Raw genomic sequence first — 19,622 nt, 5'->3', positions numbered from 1 at the left:
CACAATCACAGTCACCACTTGGAAATATCAGAGCAAGTGAAACCACAGCAGTGTGGCTGGTCGCAGAGCTCCTGTGACTTGGCCAGGATGTGACCCAGAGGGCAGCCGGAGCTTTCGCTATCCTGGCAATAGCCGTAGCACATCCTCCATGGGTGGCTCCTGAATGTGAGAAATAGTGAAGGGGATAATGCCGACTTAGCAACGTGACTGCTGGTCGGGTTACACTGGTCTGGTTATGGAGGACTAAAGAAAGGAAAGGCAAAGTTTAAACTGATCGTGAAAAATAATGAGAAAAGCCGGGCGCGGTGGCTCACGCCTATAATCCCTGCATTTCGGGAGGCCGAGGTGAGAGGATTGCCTGAGCCCATGGGTTTGAGACCAGCCCGGGCAACTTGTGAGACCTCATCTCTATACAATAAATCAAAAAATTAGCCAGGCATGGTGGCGCATGCCTGTAGTTCCAGATACTTGGAAGACTGGGGAGGAAGGATCGCCTGAGCCCAGCAGGTCAAGGCTGTGGTAGCCAGGAGCATATCACTGCCCTCCAGCCTGGGTAACAGAGTGAGACTCCAACTCAGAAAAAAAAAAAGGAGGTCCAAGCAAGATGCACTATTTTTTTTTCCCACAAAGCTTGGGATTTTCTTTTTTTTTCCTAGTTGGAGTCTCACTCTGTTGCCCAGGCTAGATAGAGTGCACACTCATGGCCACTGCAGTCTCGACCTGCTGGACTCAGATGATCCTTCTGCCTTAGCCTTTTATTTATTGTAGAGATGAGATCTCGCCAAGTTGCCCAGGCTGGTCTCGAACCCGTAGGCTCAGGCAGTCCTCTCACCTCGGCCTCCTAAAGTACTGGGATTATAGGCATGAGCCACCGCACCCGGCCAGCTTGGGGTTTTCATGGAAAAGGCATTAGTACCTGGACAGTGAAACATTTGACTGCTTTTCTGTTTTTTGTACCTAGTTAAGGCCAACAGAACCACATCCAGTGACAGCAGACCCTGTCTTGGGGGTTGTATCTTCACTTTGTATTGACATTCTAACCAGCTCTCACTAAGGTGACTTTGTCCTGAGTCTTACTGCTTTGTGGTAGCTAAGGATCTGAGTTGTGCAAGGACACCTGGCGTCTGGCCACCAAGATGTCAGTGAGCAGCTTTTCTGTTCTCTCCACTCGTGCTGAAATGGAAGCCTCTCTGGCTTGACCATTTGGAGGAGTGGTGGATCTTAAGGCCAGGACCCTTTTACCCTTGGTAAAATCTTCTGCCCCATCTGAGGGTCCTGGGGCTGGGAGGGAGTGAGTCCCCCTGCCTCTTCAGTCTAAATTCTACAAAGCTTGTGGAGCCACTGTTGTGTCTCTGGTGCCAGGCGATGGAATGCAGACAACTGGGTCCCTGCCTAAAGTGGGGTGGGGGAGAAAGGCAGCTTACAGTAGGATGCGGGCTGTGAGGAGGAGCCCTTGACTGTGTCCCAGAAGCTCCTCCCTAGCCTCAGTTCAGACTGTGACCCACCACCCAGCCCGTTCTCCTTTCGTTTCCCAGTCTGAGTGTGTATAGGCCATGGACACACACACACAGAGGCGAGGGAAAGAGAGCCTGTGGCACATGGGCTCTGGAACTCACCTGGGCTTAAACACAGGCTACACTCTGTTCCACCTGTACCATCTTGGGCAAACCACCCATCTTCTCTGTGCCTCAGTTTCCTTATCTCTAAACTCTAACTAATAATACTTTATAGAATCATTGTTAGGTCAGTTATTGTGGATTCCTCTTTGAGCAGTCCCCTGATAGGACAAATAAGACGTCATATGAAGAGGTTACGGTGTCTAGCCTCTGTTCACCATCTCACCTCAGAGAGTGAGAATTATGCTGTCAATTGTGCTTTGGGCTGTGCTAGACACCAGCGGGGGAGATCTTGGGCTCCGGAGCCTTCTGTCCAAGCCCCAGACAGACAGATACAAACAGCAAAGGGGCAAGGCGGGATCAGTAGCATGGAGCACAGGAATAGCCTTCCTGAGACTGTCACGTGTGCATTGGATTCATTCTCTCATTCAGTGGTGTTTGCAGAGCCCTGAGCTATCCCAATTATTGTGCAGAGGTTCTGGGCATACAATGACCGGCCCCATGGGCCCTGGCCAGAAGGAATGCATGTCTAGCTGGGAGCTAGATGAGTCAACACACAGTTATGGTCCAGTGTGATTTGTGCGACAAGGGGGTCAAGCATAAGGTCCCATTCCAGACTAGAAGTATGTGTCAGCTGTGACTTCCTGGAGGTGGTGACATTTAAGCCAGATCCCCAAAGGAGAGAAGCTAGGCCGGCAGAGAGAGGGCATGGGCATGGGCATGAAAAGCGTTTGTGCAAAGGCCTAGAGGTGATGGAGCGAGCAGTGCGTTCATCATGGAGGCTTGACTGTGGAACTGGTTGAATGTGCTGCTATCGTTGCAGGGACGCAGAGAAGGTGGAGCGGCAGGCGGTCCCCCAGGCCAACCACACGGAGTGCTGTTGCGAGTGTGGCCGGGAGGCACCCAGACACGCAAGGGATTGTCCTCACCGAGGCCACGATGACTTCTTTGACTTCGAGAGGCAGGAACAGGAGGGAGAACGGCACCGGTCCCAGAGGGACCCCCTGGAGGGCAAGCGGGACAGGAGCAAGGCCAGGTCTCCGTACTCGCCGGCCGAGGAGGATGCCTTGTTTGTGGATCTACCCGGTGGCCCAAGAGGCCAGCAGGCTCAGCCCCAGCGGGCAGAGAAGAACGGCGTGCTGCCTGCCTCATACAGCCCAGGAGAGCAGAATGGGACTGGCGGGTACCAGCGGGCTTTCCCACCCCGGACCAATGCTGAGAAACACAGCCAAAGGAAGAGCAGCCTAGCCCAGGTGGAGCACTGGGCGAAGGCCCAGAAGGGGGACAGCAGGAGGTCAGTAACAGACTCAGTTTGCTGCTTGTAACGAGCATGGTGACGTAGTGGCAGTAGCCATCAATTCCCAGGGCTGGCCGCGTCAGTGCCGGCCTTTAACTCTTCACCACCATGATCCACACAGATCCCCATAACAACCCTGCAAGAAGGGGTGATATTCCTAATTTAGAGACAGAGAGACTGGGACCTGGGGAGGTGAAGGAACCCACCTACTCAGGGTACAGCCAGAGGTCAAACTCAGGTCTGTGAGCTTCCAAAACCCTCTGTGGTCACGCTGGAGGCTTCTGTTCCCTGGAGAGAAGGCCTTGAGACGTTCACCGTCTAGAAGGTAACTGATCTTCTCCTCTTGTGCTGCCGTGTGTCTGCATCCAATAAATGTTGGTAGAAACCAGGGTAAATACAGATTCATGTTTCATTCCAGGCCCATAGAGAAGGGCTTAGGCACTGTTGATATTTAGAAGGCATGCCTCTCCTCCTACTTAAAAAGCACTGTCTGGGTTTTATTATAATTCTAGATTAATTAGGACACATTTATGAACGTGGAGAATTCAGGGTCACCAGCTTCCCTGTTGTCACCAGAAGCCACTGTGCTTTGTCTTCATTATGAAGACTTGGCAGGGTCCCCTCACTATCCTCAGGCTTCTAAACAAAACACGGAGAGAGAGGAGACAGGAAAGCCAGTGTGCATTCAGTGAGCTCCGTGGGGGCTGGAGTGGCTGCATTGGCTGGGCCAGCGCTCAGACCGAGTCTGCCACAGGCCTGACAACGTGTTCTAGAATGCCACACTTCATCCTCCCTGTTGGCGAGGCCCAGACTTGCCAGCTGTGGGCTCTGGAGATGGTAGTGCCAGATGGGTCGTCTAGGTATGTGCGTGTGGTATGCATGTGGGGCTGCTGTAACCCCTTTATTCTGGTCCAGCTGAGCAGCTGTGAGAGTGGATGGTGGATCAATCACAATGAAAACCACCTAAGTGACTGAGAGATGTTGTGGAACTCACCAGGAGAAGGGAATGCCTATTGTGTAATAGCTAAGATATCCTCCCATTCCCCCAGGAATGCCCAGTTGACAACTCTGTTCCCATGTTGCGTCTTACTGAAAACAGAAAGCTACTACCCAAGGACACAGGGTGCTGCTCTCCCTGGTTCTGGGCTGGGTGGGGTCCATGGTGGGTGGTTGTAAGGTGACCTTACTACTAAGTATGCTTGGAAGGTTGGCAGGGTGGTATCATATAGGTCCTCAAACTCCAAGGGAAGGAATTTGATTTTTATTTCAACAAGCAATAGGGGGCCCACTGGAAGGTTTTAAGCCGATAAATGATATGATCTGATTAATATTTCACAAAGAAGACAAGAGTCTAGAAAGCAGGCTCTTACAATAATCCAGGAGTGACCATGGAGATGGGAAGAAATCGACAGATTTGAGGTGCGCTTTGGAGATTGGAACAGCGATACTGGTCAGTGAATTGGATACGTAGGATGAAGGAAAGGGAGGAATGAGGATGAGCTCTAAAATTTCTGACTTGAGCAAATGGGTGGTTGCTGAGCTGGGGAGGGTTGGGAGGGGCCAAGTGTGGGGGAAATCAGGATTTCCATTCTGGACGGGCAGGTGGGGGGGCCATGATGCACCAGACGCGGGCACAGGAGGGAGAAGGGAGCTTGGCGAGATGTGCGGTGCCTGTGGAGTATCAGAGGGAGTGTCCGGGGAATGTGAGTACAGGCTGTGGTGGGATTCAGAAGTCATTGCCCTAAGGGGGTGACTGGCAGTAGTCAAGATTGTCCAGGGTGGAATGCTGGGAGCTGTGATTCTTAACCTTGGCTGTACATTTTGATCATTGCTTGGTTGCACATCGAAATGGCCTGGAGAGGTTTAACATTTGCTGGGCACAGTAGCTCACACCTGTAATCCCAGGATTTCGGGAGGCTGAGGTGAGAGGATTGCCTGAGCCCACGGGTTGGAGACCAGCCTGGGCAACTTGGCAAGACCTCATCTCTACAGTAAATAAAAAAATTAGCCGGGCATAGTGGTGCATGGCTGTAATTCCAGCTACGTGGAAGTCTGAGGCAGAAAGATCGCCTGAGCCCGGCGGGTCGAGGCTGTGGTGGCTATAAATTGCCACTGCACTCCATGCAGCCTGGGTAACAGAGTAAGACTCCTGGTCCCCCCTCCCCAAAATATACTGAGGCTCCATGCCCCCAAATCCCAAATTGGATTCCCTTGGTTTGGGTTGCAGCCTGGACTTCAGAGTTTGTGAAAACCACATCCTTCCCTTCCCCTCCTCCCTCAGCACCAGGGTGGAGGGTCCCTAGCTTAGAGTGAACAGAGCTGACAGCCAGTGAGAGAACACTGAGGATCTCAGTCCAAGAGGCAGGCAAAAGCCAAGTCTCCATAAAGGAGGTGAGGAGGAGGCGTCAGGGAAAACCCAGAGTGTTCTGTGGGGAGGAGGTTCAGTTGCAAGGAGTCCTGTCAGCATGCAAGGGACCGCAAATAGGGACTTTTCCCTGGGTTGGGCACCCTCCGAGGAGGCAGGGCACATGATGGAAGGTCTGGAGCCCCAGGGTCTCTGCTGGTCTTCTGCTCAGTAGCAAAGGCCTTTTTTCCATACAGCTGCCTGATGGGCTTAGACAGGCATGCCTGAATCGCCCTTCTTGATAGACTTAGAACTTTGAAGTTGGGGCAGGGGCCAGAGTAACAGAAGGAGAAGAAACCAGTAAGACGGCACGGCTGACGAGAGACTCTTTGCGGCAGGGGCACAGAAAGGACTTTCAGAAGCTGGGTGACTGATAGGCAGTGATACGTTGCTGGTTATGAAACGTCTCTGTGCTCCTGTTCTGGCAGCCTGTGAACCGACATGATTCTGCCGCACAATAGCCTGGGTTTGGGGACTGGGGGAGGGGATGCATCAGGGACCGTGCACCACCACACCCAGCTAATTTTTTATCGAGAGGTCAGCAAGGACATGAGAGGGGGTTGGGAGCACACTGAACTTTCCCTGGGATGTGAGTAGGAGCTTGAGCCGTTCTTACACAAGGGACAGGGAGGCCCCAGGGCTGCAAAGGAGAGCAGTTCATTGGCTTTGGGGGTCCCTGAACACACAGTGAGAGAGAGGAATTTCAGGCCAGTGGGGGAAGCAGATCTCAGTGGGCTGGAAAGTGCAGAACTGAAGGAGAATAGAGAGAAGAAAGTGCTGTCAACCCCTGAGCAGTGTGCCTGCTCAGTCTCTGATCATTCACTTGTATCTTAAAAGGTCTGCGTCTTGCATTCTCAGATTTTTTAAAAAAAGATAATACGTTATTGTAATCTCTTACAGTGAGTGATAAATAGATTTGGCAGCTTAGTAAAGGAACCGCTTCCATTTTCCATTTGAAAATGTAGAGGCTGGGCGTGGTGGCTCAACCTGTAGTCCCAGCACTTTGGGACGCCGAGGTGAGAGGATTGCCTGAACCCGGGGGTTCGAGACCAGCCTGGGCAACTTGGTGAGACCTCGTCTCTACAATAAATCACAAAAGCTAGCCAGTCGTGGTGGCGTGTGTCTGTAGTTTCAGCTACTTGGAAGGCTGAGGCGGAAGGATCACCTCAGCCCAGCAGGTCAAGGCTGCGGTGGCTGTGAGCGTGCTATTGCATTCCAGCCTGGGCGACGAGAGTGAGACTCCAACTCAAAAAAGAAAAAAAAAATATAGAAGATGGATATCTCTGCTTTGCACACAATTTAGACTGTGCTCATCTCATTAGACTGAGCACACTAAGACATTGGAAGGAGTTTTTTAAAATTGTTTTTATTTTTTAATTTATTTTAACGACGTGGGGTACAATTCAGGGTTAGGTACATAGTGGTCATCATGCAGGTGAAGTTTGGGCCTCCTGTGGGTCCTCACTTTGCCTGGTTTGGGATCAGGTACACTTATTAGTGTCATGTGCCCCCCCTCCCCTGGCAGTGAATCCCTTTCATGTAGTTATGGTAAATGTTCAGGGTCTACTTATGAGTGAGAACATGTGGTACTCAGTCCTTTGTTTCTGTGATAGATAGCTGAGTATGATGGACTCTAAATCCATCCAAGTTGTTGCTAAGTCCATAATTTTGTCCTTCTTTATAGCTGTATAATATTCCATTGTGTATGTGTGCCACATTTAAAAATCCAGTCCACTTTCGATGGGCAGCACAATTGGTTCCATGTTTTTTGCTATTGTGAATAGTGCTGCAAGAAACATGCGTGCGCAGGTTTCTTTTTCATAGAATGATTTGAGTTTGGAAGGAGGGTTATTTGGACCGCAGAATGATCCTGTATTCTTGGCTGTAGACCACACAGGGAATTACTTCTACCTGGAGAGGTGTGTTATGTTTCACGTCATTAAGCTCCTCTAGAATATGGTTTGTGGAGACAGACTGACTTAGAATCTTACCAAATCTTAAGAGCTTGTTTTGAAATTCTAGCCTCCCACTCCCCACCCTGCAGTGTTTAAAGAAATGCATACTTGTAGGGCGGATTGGGGGTGGGGCAGAGCCAACAGACTGAAACACTATAAGGAACGGAATAGAAAGTGACCGTCCTGTGTGATTGATGGGGGTTCGGGTGATGAATATCTTCCACGTGAGTAATTGGTGATAAAAATGACCCTGCATTTTGACATCACTGTTTTCGTAGTGGCTGTATCAGAATATCCTAGTTAGTGACGGGGCCACAGGGCCAGAGTGTGAGGAGAGCTTGAGCTCCTTTATGGGGAAGGGCTGGGGTCGGAAATCAGCACGTGGATTTCCTGTCGGGGCAAAGTTGCCCCATCGCTCCCTCCTGCTCCCATGGGGTCTTCCCCTCGTCTCCTTCCTGTGTCCCTCCTCCACCTCTGGTCAGGTGGAAGGCCTCAGTTTGGCCTCTTGAACCAGGGTTCGCCATTGTACTGGCATCTTGGGGTCACCCCCAAGTGGCAAACAATGTGGAAATGAAGGGTACAGTTTGGAGGATGAGCTCAGGGCTTGGGACGCTGCTTGGTGGGTGGGACTCTGACTTTCTAGACACTGTAGGCAGACACCAGAATGGGATTTTTGGGTGGGAGCACAGCTCGGACATGTTTGCATAGTTTGCATTTTTTTTCTGGGCAGAATGAACAATGGCCAGTAAAGTTCTGAACTTCCCGGCCAGGCCCGCCTGTAATCCCAGCACTTTGGCAGGCCAAGTTGAGAGGATTGCTTGAGCCCAGGAGTTTGAGACCAACCTAGACAACATAGCAAGACCTTGTCTCTACCAAAAAAAAGAAAGTTACCAGGCATGGTGGCACTTGTCCTAGCTACTTGGGAGGCTGAGGCAGGAGGATCACCTGAGTCCAGGAGGTTGAGGCTGTGGTAAGCCATGATCGTGCCACTGCACTCCAGCCTGGGCGACAGAGTGAGACTCCCACTCAGAAAAGAAAAAAAAAGACCTGAACTTCCTCGGGGAAGCCCCCATTCTGCTTTCCTTCACTGCTACCACCTCTGAGGACTCAGGCAATGCCCTGTCTCAGATATTCGGCTAACTTTGGAAAATGGATAGCAAACCCTGCCACCTAGTGGCAAGCAGACACATTGCACAGGTATATGACCAGAGGGTCGAAGAGATGTTAATGTTATCTCCTGCAATTATAAAGATATAACCATTAAAAGGAAGAGAAAAAAGCTACCATCTTTGAATGACAACCATTTCTAATTCTCACATCAACTTGCTAAGGGGTTATTATTATCCCCATTTTAGAGTAAGGACAAGGGTGACACTTGCCTGAGGTTGTATAGCTAAAAAGTAATTAAATGAGTTGAGTTGAGTTGAGAACAGCACTTCTCAAACTCTAGGAAGCCCCAGAATTGCCCAAAGGGCTTGTTAAAACACTGGTGGCTGGGCTCCACCCCCAGAGTGTTGAATCAGTAGGTTAGATTCCACATACATGGGAGCTCATGCAGTACTTGTTTTCCTGTACCTGGCTTGTCTCACTAACCCATCTTTTTAACGAGCTCCCAGGTGGTGCTGATGCTCTAGCCCACAGGCCACACTTGGAGTAGTGTTGCTTGGAACAGTGTCTGGCACGGAGTAAAAAGTTTGTTAGATAAAATTGATGGGGCCAGGCGCCATGGCTCATGCATGTAATCCCAGCACTTTAGGAGGCTGAGGCGGGAATATTGCTTAAGTCCAGGAGTTAGAGACCAGCCGAGGCAACATGGTGAGACCTTGTCCCAACAAAAAAACCCCCAAAATTAAGCTGGCCATGACAGCACACACCTGTAGTCCCAGATACTTGGGAGGCTGAGGCGGAAGGATTGCCTTAGACCAGGAGGTTGAGGCTGTGGTGAGCCGTAAGTGTGTCACTGCACTCCATCCTGGGTAACAGTGTGAGACCCTGTCTCAAAAAAATAAATAAATAAAATTGATCAATACAGGCGAGTCAGAATCGAACTCAGGGCTGTCTGACTCTGAAACCCATTCTCTTTGTACAATATCACACTGTGTCTCAGACCAGACTTTAAGGCTTAGTAAAACACCATTTTGTCCCTTGCCAAATTTTTCTTCCTTCTCAGAAAATAAGATGACTAGTTGGTGGTAGTTTTCAAAATCATATCCAGCTTTTGTATGCTGGAGTTAGCGTTTATGGAGAGGCTGGCTATGCATCAGAAGTTTCTTAGATGGTGGACGGTACCACAGAGTGTGAGACACGGTTCTTCTCTTCCAAGAATTTTCAGCTTGGCCAGAGAAGAGATGTCTTTCAAGTATTAAAAGGTCACATCGATACAGAACCTTGGAAAAGTTACAGACATTACGATAACTAGGTCAGGCAGTGAGGGACCGCTGAGGGCTGTGGCATTGAGGAAGGCCCTTATGGGAGGGACGTGGACCAGAGTCCTGGAGAATGAGGGAGATTTGGGTAAGTAGGGTGAGGGGAACCCATACAAGTGGGCGAGGAAAGTGACCTCCTTGGTGAAGGACTGTGTGAGTTAGGACTGTGTGAGGTTGCATTTCCTAACCTGTCGGATTTATTCCTCAAAACAGCCTTATGAGGCAGGGAATACTGTCCTCACATTACAAGTTAAGGACATGGAATTCAGAGCAGTCAGGGAAGCTGCCTAGGGTCACACGGCAGCGAATGTAAATCTCGGACTCAAACCCAGGTTAGACTATCTATCTACCTTTGCTTTTCCTACTGCGAGAAGTTGCTCAGTTGTGGAGGAGACTGGGCTGGGACTAGGGTAGGACTCACCCTCCTGCATCCCAAGCGTAGAGGTGCACCTGAGATGAAATGCCTCATGGGGCCCTAGGCATCTGGCCTGGCCCTGTTAGCAGGACCAGTGAGAAAACAGCAAGACTGTAAGACTGGGTGGTCAGGTGCTAGACAGCTGTGGATGCTGGACTAAGGAGTTGAGATTTTATTTCACAAGCAGTGAGAGCCATGGAAGCTTTTGGTGCAAGGGAGTGGTTGGATCAGAGCAGTTGTCTGTGGATAGGGTGACTAGTTGTAGGAGGGACTCACAGTGGTCTGGGGGGAGCTAATTAGTTTCAGGACTAGAGAAGTCAAGAAAAAGGCAGGAACTGATGCCAGCCACTTGCTTCAAGGACCTCCAGAACTTGGTGCTAGGATACCAAATCCTGGTAACCCGGAGAAGTGTGAGGTCTTGCCTAAAAATGCACACATTTGTCAGAAGAGCCGACTACTGGCAGCAGGGAGAGGAGGAAAAGCCAGACCTAATCGCATCGCACTTGAAGTGATGGGCGTGCGGCAGCCAAGTCGTCCTGGCAGGGGTGGTTGACAGAGAAAAATGGTTTGGAGTCTTTGCAAGAGGGTTAACGACTGAAGTCCTGGCTGTCGGCTCTGATTGTTCTTCTGAGGTTCTTACTCCAAAAGACTCTCCTGCATGCCTGGCTTTGTGGGTTTACCTGGCTGTGTTCCCCAAAGCCAGCGGACCCTTTGCTGGCTTGCCTGATCTGTCCTTCCCCTTTCTTCTCAGCCTTCCCTTAGACCAGACGCTTCCTCGCCAGGGTCCCGGCCAGTCGCTGCCCTTCCCAGAAAACTACCAGACTCTTCCCAAGAGCACCCGGCACCCCTCAGGGGGCTCCTCGCCCCCTCCCCGGAACCTGCCGAGCGACTACAAGTACGCGCAGGACCGAGCCAGCCACCTGAAGATGTCGAGCGAGGAGCGCCGGGCGCACCGGGATGGCACGGTGTGGCAGCTCTACGAGTGGCAGCAGCGCCAGCAGTTCCGGCATGGCAGCCCCACGGCGCCCATCGGCATGGGCTCCCCAGAGTTCCTGGAGCAGGGCCGGAGCAGGAGCATGCTGGAGGTGCCCCGCTGCATCTCTGTGCCTCCGTCGCCCTCGGACATCCCGCCCCCGGGGCCCCCCAGGGCCTTCCCGCCCCGGCGGCCGCATACGCCAGCAGAGAGGGTCACTGTGAAGCCGCCGGACCAGAGGAGGAGTGTGGACATCTCCCTGGGGGGTTCTCCCAGGAAGGCACAGGGCCATGCTGCCAAGGTGAGGCCCGGCAAGCTCCACCAGGCCGCTGGGGCCCAGCGTCAGGGCGCCGGGAGCCTGGCCCGGTTTGCACACACATTGGAGCAATTTGGGATGATGATCATGCTTACATAGTACTTTTCGGTGCCAGGCGATTCTAGAAACTTTAATTCTAACCACAACCCTATGAGGTAGGTGCTATGCTTATGCCCATTTCAAAGATGAGAACGGAGGCGTTGAGAGACAAAGAAACTCACACGGGGTCACACATCTAGAAGCCTGCTCCCTTGCCATCTGGAAGGCAGGAAATGATGTCTGTGTTCGACCAGTTCAACGATTTATAGTAGCCCAACTTAAGTTTTCATTTTTCAAGGGGCTTTCACAGTTTAGCGTTGTTATACCCCAGGGGGAGGTGTGTATCCCCATTTTACAGACAAGAAGTGCGAGGCTCAGAGAGGGGATGGGGCTTGTGGTAGGCTGCCCTGGGACTGAGTGGCAGAGGTTCTGACCCCAGCTGACCACAAGGCCCGGCCCCCAGAGTGACTGCCTGTCTCCCACCTGCAGAACTTGTCTCACGTGGACCGCCGCTCCATGCCCTCCATGGGGTATATGACCCACACCGTCAGCGCTCCTAGTTTACATGGAAAATCGGTAAGCAGTGCCTCTCCCGCACCCCACCCCACCCTCCAGTGGATGGTATAATACAGCCTAGTGAGCCCTCTTGTATCCCGTGTCTTCCTCCCTCTGAGCCAGCCAAAAGTAGTTCACAGGGCTGCTATCAATCCCCTCTTTAGAAATGAGGAAACTAGATTGGGTGCCGTGATTCACCCCTGTAATCCCAGCACTTTGGGAGTCCGGGTGAGAGGATTGCTTGCCCAGGAGTTCAAGACCAGCCTTGGCATCATAGCAAGACCTTGTCTCTACAAAAAAAAAAAAAAGCCAGGCATGGTGGTGTGCACCTATAGTCCCAGTTACTCAGACTGAGGCGGAATAATCCCCTGAGCCCAGGAGGTCAAGACTACAGTGAGAGGACACCAAGCTGGGTCTCAGAGAAGTAGAATGACTTGCTTGGGGCCACCCGGCTGGTATTAGGTTCTCCCCAGATCAGGGGAAGAGCTTGGGGAAAGTGGAGGATGTTGGGCTTGTGTCCTCTTTCAGGTAGTGTTGCCAGAAGTGTTTGCCAGCCAGCCATCTTTTCTCCTCAGTTTCCCTCCTTTCTGCCCTGGTCTTTCCTTTGATTTGCAAACTCTGCCATCAAAACTCAAGTGTGGGCTGGGCGCGGTGGCTTATCCTGTAATCTCAGCACTTTGGGAGGCCGAGGCAAGAGGATTGCTTGAGCCTGGGGGTTCGAGACAAGCCTGGGCAACTTGATGAGGGCTTGTCTCGACAATAAATAAAAAAATAAGCCAGGCGTGGTGGTGGTCGGTGCCTATAGTTCCAGCTTACTTGGAAGGCTGAGGAGGAAAGGATCGCCTGGGCCCAGCAGGTTAAGGCTGCAATGGCCGTGAGCGTGCCACTGCACTCCAGCCTGGGTGACAAGAGTGAGACTCAAACTCAAACTAAAAAAAAAAAAAAAAAAGCGGGTCAGGTTGCACTGTCAGTTGTTGCTTACCTGAAAAAACAACTTCCTGCAGCTCCTTTGCTGCCAGGGCCTTCATTTGTCCTAAGGACAGAATGAATGCAGTAATTGCTCACTGGTGTCACATCAGTGCTGTCCCGGCACCCGGGTGGAGAGTGTAATAACAGCGGTGAGCCCCTGCTGTGGCTAACCTCCCCATGATGTGTCTGTACACCTGCAGCTAGAGGAGCTCTCACTGCTTCTCACCCGGTTACGGCGGCACCAGGCCAAATTGGCCAGTGTGCGGGATTTCGCTGTTGGCCAGTTGCTGCAGCACCAGCTGACCTTTCCCGCCTACCAGGTCAGCGCTGGTGGCTCTCTCGGGCCGGGGCAGGGGAGTGGCGTGCTGGCTCGTGTTCCCTCGTGCCCGCACTCTAGTCTGTCTTTGCTGTCTGGTCCTCTTCCTCATTCCGTGCCTGTTTGCTTCTGGATGCTTCTGCCAGATGCTATGCGTGGGAGATGGAGCCCACCCCTCTGGCGCTGGGGATGGGGGTGCTGCATGTGGTGGGAGAGACATGAACTGTTGCTTCTCTGGCTGTGGGTAGTGACTGCCAGGCTGGTGTGTGATGATGTCAGTGGGCTGTGCCAGCTGTCAGCCTTGTTGCCACCATGGGCAGTCCTTAGGATGCTGATAGGCATGTGTGGGTCAGGCTGGAGGGAGGATATAGGGTGCCCATTTCCACCCGGATGGTCCCCTATCCACTCACAAAGCATCTTATATCCCATGTCCTGTTGAGTCTAACAGTAGGCCGGGAGAGAGGTCAGCTAGGACAGGAGTTGAGACTGCACAAGGCAAGTGGATCCACAAGGCAAGTGGATCCAAGGCAACTTGCTTGGATCTCTCAGCTAGAATCATGCAGACTGGAGCTCACATCCGGGGCCTGTCTGGCACGGTGTTCTAAACTCTTCCCAGTCATCAGGCCTTGCAGGCAAACTTCTTGAAGACTGGCCAGGGAGTTGGTCTCCCGGGCATCTGAGGCACCTTAAGGAAACTGGTTCCTCTCTGGGGTTGAATAGTTTCTTAGGAAACTATTCCTAAGGCAGGGATAGTTTTAGCCACTTGAGGCTGATCCTTCCAGGCCACATAGAGGTGGGCAGAGGACACATGAGGAGGGTGACAGGATAGTCTCCTTCTTTCCCTGTCCTGTTTTGTGAGTTATGAGGGACTCAAAACGTATTTGGAAAAATGAATATAAGTCATTTGTCAACTTGTCGATGTGGGTGATCTTTAGTAGTGTTCCTCTGCTGTGTCCTCACACCTGCAGAAAGTGTATAGGGACTGGGCTGATTGGGGCAGTATGGATGGGTAAGGGGACAGTTTAGGGACAGAAATAAGACCTTGCAAACCACTATTAGCCCTGACGATGGGCCATCAGGCCTTCCCATACATTAATGGCACTGCCTGAACTTCTCACATGGTTTATTTGGGTGACTGTCTTACCTCAGATCTGTCACAAGGACCACCTTCCCCAGCCCCTGCTTGCTTGGTGGAGAGACCCTCTTGTCCTCTGAAAAAGTGGTGCCTTGACCATTTTCCTTCAGCTTCCACAGCCCCTCTGCCTCACAGATAGTTTCTGTTTTCTGCTAGGAAATCATGAGTTCTAGGAAGCCACAGAGTCCTTATTTTCACCATTTCTGGTAATTGCACTAAACAACTCAACAAACTGTCAGACACTGCAAGATGATAAGTTTGAGCCACCTTGACTGGCCCCTAACATGGCCATGTTGACTCCATGCTGAGCAAAATGACCAAAATTTCCAGGACACTTCCAGCAGCTACTGATGCTTATGATCCTGGAACCCAGGGTCACACTGGGACCTGCTGGGTCCCCCAGGTCGTCTCCCTGTCCCTTCTAGACATCCATTCATACCAGTCAGGGTCAGCTTACTGCATGCATGTGAAGTGACCCAGTCCAAAGATTGGATGGATGGAACTGACAGGCCCTAGCTCAGTGTGGCATGCGCTCTTCCAGGGAGACCTCGCAGTTCTGCCTGGGGAGCACAGCACAGCTGCCCTGGCCCTTGAGCGGGATCCATCCCTCCAAGCTTTCCCCAGCCAATGGTGGACAAGCTGGCTTTCCCCACCGAGACCCGCAAGATCCCCCATGCTGAAAGAGGGCTCTGCCGCAGTGAGACATTTGTGCTTCCTCTGTGGCCCCGGATGTGTTGGTCTGCTGTGGTCCCTTGTCCCCGAAGCTGCACGATGTAAATGGTTCATGAAACCCAAGCTATGGAAATCCTCAGTGTTCATAACTGTCTTTTTTCCTCTTGGTGCTTCACTTGAAGGCCGACGACACCTACCTCCAGCTGAAGAAAGACCTAGAGTACTTGGATCTAAAGGTGAGTGATGGCTGGGGTCCCACCTTCCTTGGACATTTGCCTTTCTGAGCGTGTCACCTCACTGGAGCCGAGCCCAAAGCCAAAGGCCACACAGGCCTTATCAAAGCTGGATCCCAAACAAAGACGTCTGCTGGCTGAATCTTTTCTTTCTTTCTTTTTTATTGAAGTAGAGTCTCACTCTGTCACCCAGGCTGGAGGGCAGTGGCATTCTCCTGGCCACTGTAGCCTTGACCTGCTGGGCTCAGGCGATCCTTCCGCCTCAGCCTTCCAAGCAGCTGGAACTACAGGCATGTGCCACCATGCCTGGCTACTTTTTTTTTTTTTTTAATTAGAGATGAGGTCTTGCCAAGTTGCCCAGGCTGGTCTCAAACCCCTGGGCTCAGGCAATCTTCTCGCCTCTGCCCCTCCCAAAATGCTGAGATTACATACTTGAGCCACTGCGCCCCAGCGCATTTTATTTCTTACAGCCTTAAACTCTGAATCTTCTCAGTTTCTTGTGAATTCTGCTTGAGGTCTCTGGCTTATAGCATGAGGGTACAAGACTTGATCTCTTCCTTTCCTTGGTCAGAACCAAAAGGTCCCTCCAAAGATAGCCAGTTGCTTTTTGCTTTTTCAGAGCATTCTTTGAGGGCAGCGGCATGTGTTTGGTCCCTGGGGTGCCAGGGCTGGGTGTTTTTATAAGTGGTATGGTGGGTTCTTTGGTTTTATTGCTTGGGGAGCAGATTCTACATGGAATCACGGGGCTTAGGGCCTCACCACTGCTCTCCCATCTCTGTTTAGATGATGCACACTGGGCCCTTCCCTGTAGGTGATCAAACTTCAGGCTGTAAATCAGCCGTCTGGGCACAGAGAGTTGCAGAAGCTCCTTCAACTGCAGGAGGCATCCTGCCTGCCAGACAGCACCATTGTTCTCTACCCACGGTTCTCTGAAAGCTCCCACTGTGAAAGCACTTCTTATGTGGAATGGGAGGAATGTGACCTTTTATTAGCTGTGGGTCTGAGATGGTGGGTAAGGGGCCTGTGAGACACCCAGGCGACTGCCATAGGGTGGGGGAGTAGCCTTTCTCCCCGCAGTCCTCAGTGTACCTGACTTGAGATATTTTTAATACAGGGTCTTCCTCAACCAGCCTTGTAGGACCTTGTAGGCTATGAACGTTAGGTCCTAAGGCAACAGATGGGGAAGGGCCTTTGATTAGAAATCAGAAAGCAGGTGAGACCAGGGCCTTTGATTAGAAATCAACCCATGCACCTCTGGGTTTGTTAAGCACTTGCTGTGTACCCAACTCTGCAGAAGCCATGGGAAGGAGCAGGAGAAAAATTGATACTGTCTGGTCTTGAGAAAATTCCAACTTGTCTTGGTTGGGGAAAGAAAATATCCTCCAATAACAGACATCTGTGTGTTGACTGTGCAAAGATCAGTTCTCAGAGCTGAGAGAGTCTGAGGGCTATAATACCGGGAGGGCTTCTGGAAGGAGGTGGCATGCGGGTGGAGCCTAGAAGAGCAGAGGATTGGGTTTGGTTGAGATCAAAGGGAGGAGACAATGGGAACCAAAGAGAGCCAGGGCACAGTGATGAGGCCAGCACAGCATAGGGAAGGCAAAGGAGGGCTGTGCATACTTCTGGTTCTATCCTAGGCTTTAGGGAAGAAGATGCCACAAACAAGAAGTCGGACCTGGCTTTAGGACATGAGAACCAGGAGTGTTCTTTCAAGACCAGGAGGTTTTCTAGCTTCTGTGACAGTCAGGGCACTCAGAGCTTAAGTGGGTGCTGTAAGTAGAGTAGTAATTCCTTAGGATTCAAAGTGCTCAAACATGGCTGTGTGGGCTCAGCTCGTCCTCCCACAGCCTGCTGGGACAGGCAGGGTCCTTCCCGCCAAACGCCTGGGAGAAGTCCACCAGCTCCCAGCCTCTTCCTGTCCTGTACCATGTCCCCGTTCCTTGGCCTCCCTGGCAGCCAGTCAGCAGCTGCCTGGCTGGTTCTTCTCACTGTCCCCCACCACTCCGGGACCTCACACCCTAGAGCATCCACAGTGTCCCTGGGCCTGTGGGAGAGGCTTGGTGTATCATGAAACAGGAGTGTCAGAGTGTTTGGGGCAGAGGGAACTTAGCAACACAGTAAGAGTCATAGGTAATATGTCTTCCCTTTCCTGCATGTATGTGATAAGTGGAAACTCGAAGTTGCTCCTGGAGTGAAGCTCCGCACTAGGTTTGTCTTAATTCGGGGTCATAGAATCTGAACTACGAGGGATTAAAGAAGGAGAAACTGAGCCACAGGATAGTGGGCAGCGCTGGGAGTCCCTGTGTGTCCTGACTCCAGCAGGAGCTTAAAACAGCCAGGGGTATAATGTGTGCCTGCAACTGGGTTTTACTTCTGTTAAATTTGTTAACCTCCATGGGAGCCCTGGAAGGGAGGTGGTGGTGTCATCTTTAACCAACCATAGCTCAGAAAGGTCAACAACTTTTCCAAGGTCACACCAGCAGTTATGGGGGAGGGGAGCAGGGGAGGAGGGAGTATGTGAGTGTGGCCCTAACTCAAAAGCCTGTGCTCTTTGTCACCTTGCCACATGGCCGCTCTTAAAACGCTTCTTCGGCCGGGTGTGGTGGCCCAAGCCTGTAACCCCAGCCAGCACTTTGGGAGGCCAAGGCGAGAGGATTGCTTGAGTTCAGGGGTTCGAGACCAGCCTGGGCAACTTGGTGAGACTTCATCTCTACAATAAATCAAAAAATTAGCCGGGCATGGTGGCTCATGTCTATAGTTCCAGCTACTTGGAAGACTGAGATGGAAGGATAGCTTGAGCCCAGCAGGTTGAGGTGGCCGTGAGCATGCCACACTGCATTCTAACCTGGGCGATAGAATGAGACTTCAACTCAAAACGAAACAAAACGCTTCTTCTCCTACTGTGAACTCAAAGTCACTGAGTTTTTTCGGAACTGAGCTTGGCTATAGCGCCATTGTATTTGATGAATTAGAGAGAGGCAGTTTCCCCTCTTGGGGTGTTTTACTAGATAGGAGCTGTATGTGATCAGAATGTTTTCTAGTGATTGGACTTTCTAGAAGTTGTCATTCTGTGTCATGGAAAAACAGCTGTTTTGATACCAAAATCTTCCTGGTCTTGTAGCTGCTACTTCAGTTGCTAAGCTCCTCTCAGAGAAGTAGATCCCCGGATGACCGGCATCGGCATTTTGGGAGGGGTTAGGCTCTCCAACAGCATGTGTGAGAAACATGCCAGGCTTTGCGCTGAGCATGTGTGAGCAGTCTGGCATGGCTGCCAGACCCCCTTGGCCTCCCTCAGAGGGCCAGAGCTCAGACCAGGAGGCAGTAGGCCTGCTCTGGCCTGCTGAGATCCAACTGGGGTATAGGTTCCAAGATGGGAGGGTCCCACTTCCAGATCCAGGTGAGGGAAGGGCTGGAATCGGGAGAGAGGGCTGGAATTAAGGACCTGTAGGACCATGGCTGGGGCTCTTAGGCAGGATGCTTTTATCCACAAGTATCTGAAACCCAACCCCCTAAGTCAAAAAGGGGGTATTCTAATTCACATGGCCAGGGGCTATGTTCCAGAGGCTCAGGCCACATTGTCACTGTTCTGCTTTCTTTGGTGTGTCAGCTGCCTCCTTTCCTGCAGAACAAGGGCTGCCTCCATGTGGGCAGGGAAGGCGGCCACCTGCAGGCCCAAGTTCATTCCCTAGCCAGCATCCCGTGTGGTGAGGGAGAAGTTCCCTAATGGGAAAGCAGGCTGGGCAGAGAAAAGAAACACAGCAGCTACAATGCAGAACCATCAAAGGAGTTAGGGGCAATTCGGGAGAGGCATAGAGACACAGGCCTATAAAGCTCTGGTGTGTCACTGTGTGTTTTCTGTGGCCCTAAGGAGGAATTAAGACAATTAGCTGGACATGGTGGTTCACGCCTGTAATCCCAGTGCTTTGGGAAGCCAAGGTGGGAGAATTGCTTGAGACCAGGAGTTCAAGACCAGCCCGGACAACATAGCAAGATCCTGTCTATACAAAATTAATTAATTAATTAGCTAATTGATTGCCTGGCATAGTAGCATGCACCTGTAGTCTTAGCTACTCAGGAGGCTGAGGCAGGAAGACTGCTTGAGCCCAGGAGTTTGAGGCTACAGTGAGCTATAATCCATGATCACACCACTGCACTCTAGCCTGGACAACAGAATGAGACCCCAATTCTGAAAAAAGAAAAAGAAGAAAAAAAGAACTCCCAGCACTTTGGGAGGCCAAGGTGAGTGGATTGCCTGAGCCTGTGGGTTCGAGACCCACCCGGGCAACTTGGCGAGACCTCGT

At 51.5% G+C, this 19,622-nt stretch overlaps 1 protein-coding gene across 2 annotated transcripts in view; it reads left to right on the top strand.

Annotated features, from left to right (window-relative positions):
- The window catches only part of PLEKHA7 (pleckstrin homology domain containing A7), an 88,516-nt gene that overhangs the window by 46,746 nt on the left and 22,148 nt on the right, over nucleotides 1-19,622 (top strand). For both annotated transcript variants that reach the window (XM_008067322.2, XM_021717224.1), the window contains exons 7-10: nucleotides 2,440-2,910; nucleotides 10,865-11,387; nucleotides 11,931-12,017; nucleotides 15,271-15,324. In XM_008067322.2, the coding sequence (XP_008065513.1) occupies nucleotides 2,440-2,910; nucleotides 10,865-11,387; nucleotides 11,931-12,017; nucleotides 15,271-15,324 (1,135 nt within the window). The remainder of the gene's footprint in view (nucleotides 1-2,439; nucleotides 2,911-10,864; nucleotides 11,388-11,930; nucleotides 12,018-15,270; nucleotides 15,325-19,622) is intronic.

This window comes from Carlito syrichta, unplaced genomic scaffold (genome assembly GCF_000164805.1).
Source record: "Carlito syrichta isolate Samal-C Ts95f unplaced genomic scaffold, Tarsius_syrichta-2.0.1 Scaffold309476, whole genome shotgun sequence".
Lineage (NCBI taxonomy): Eukaryota > Metazoa > Chordata > Mammalia > Primates > Tarsiidae > Carlito > Carlito syrichta.
The sequence above is the reverse complement of the archived record's forward strand: the minus strand, read 5'-3'. Positions and strand labels throughout refer to the sequence as shown.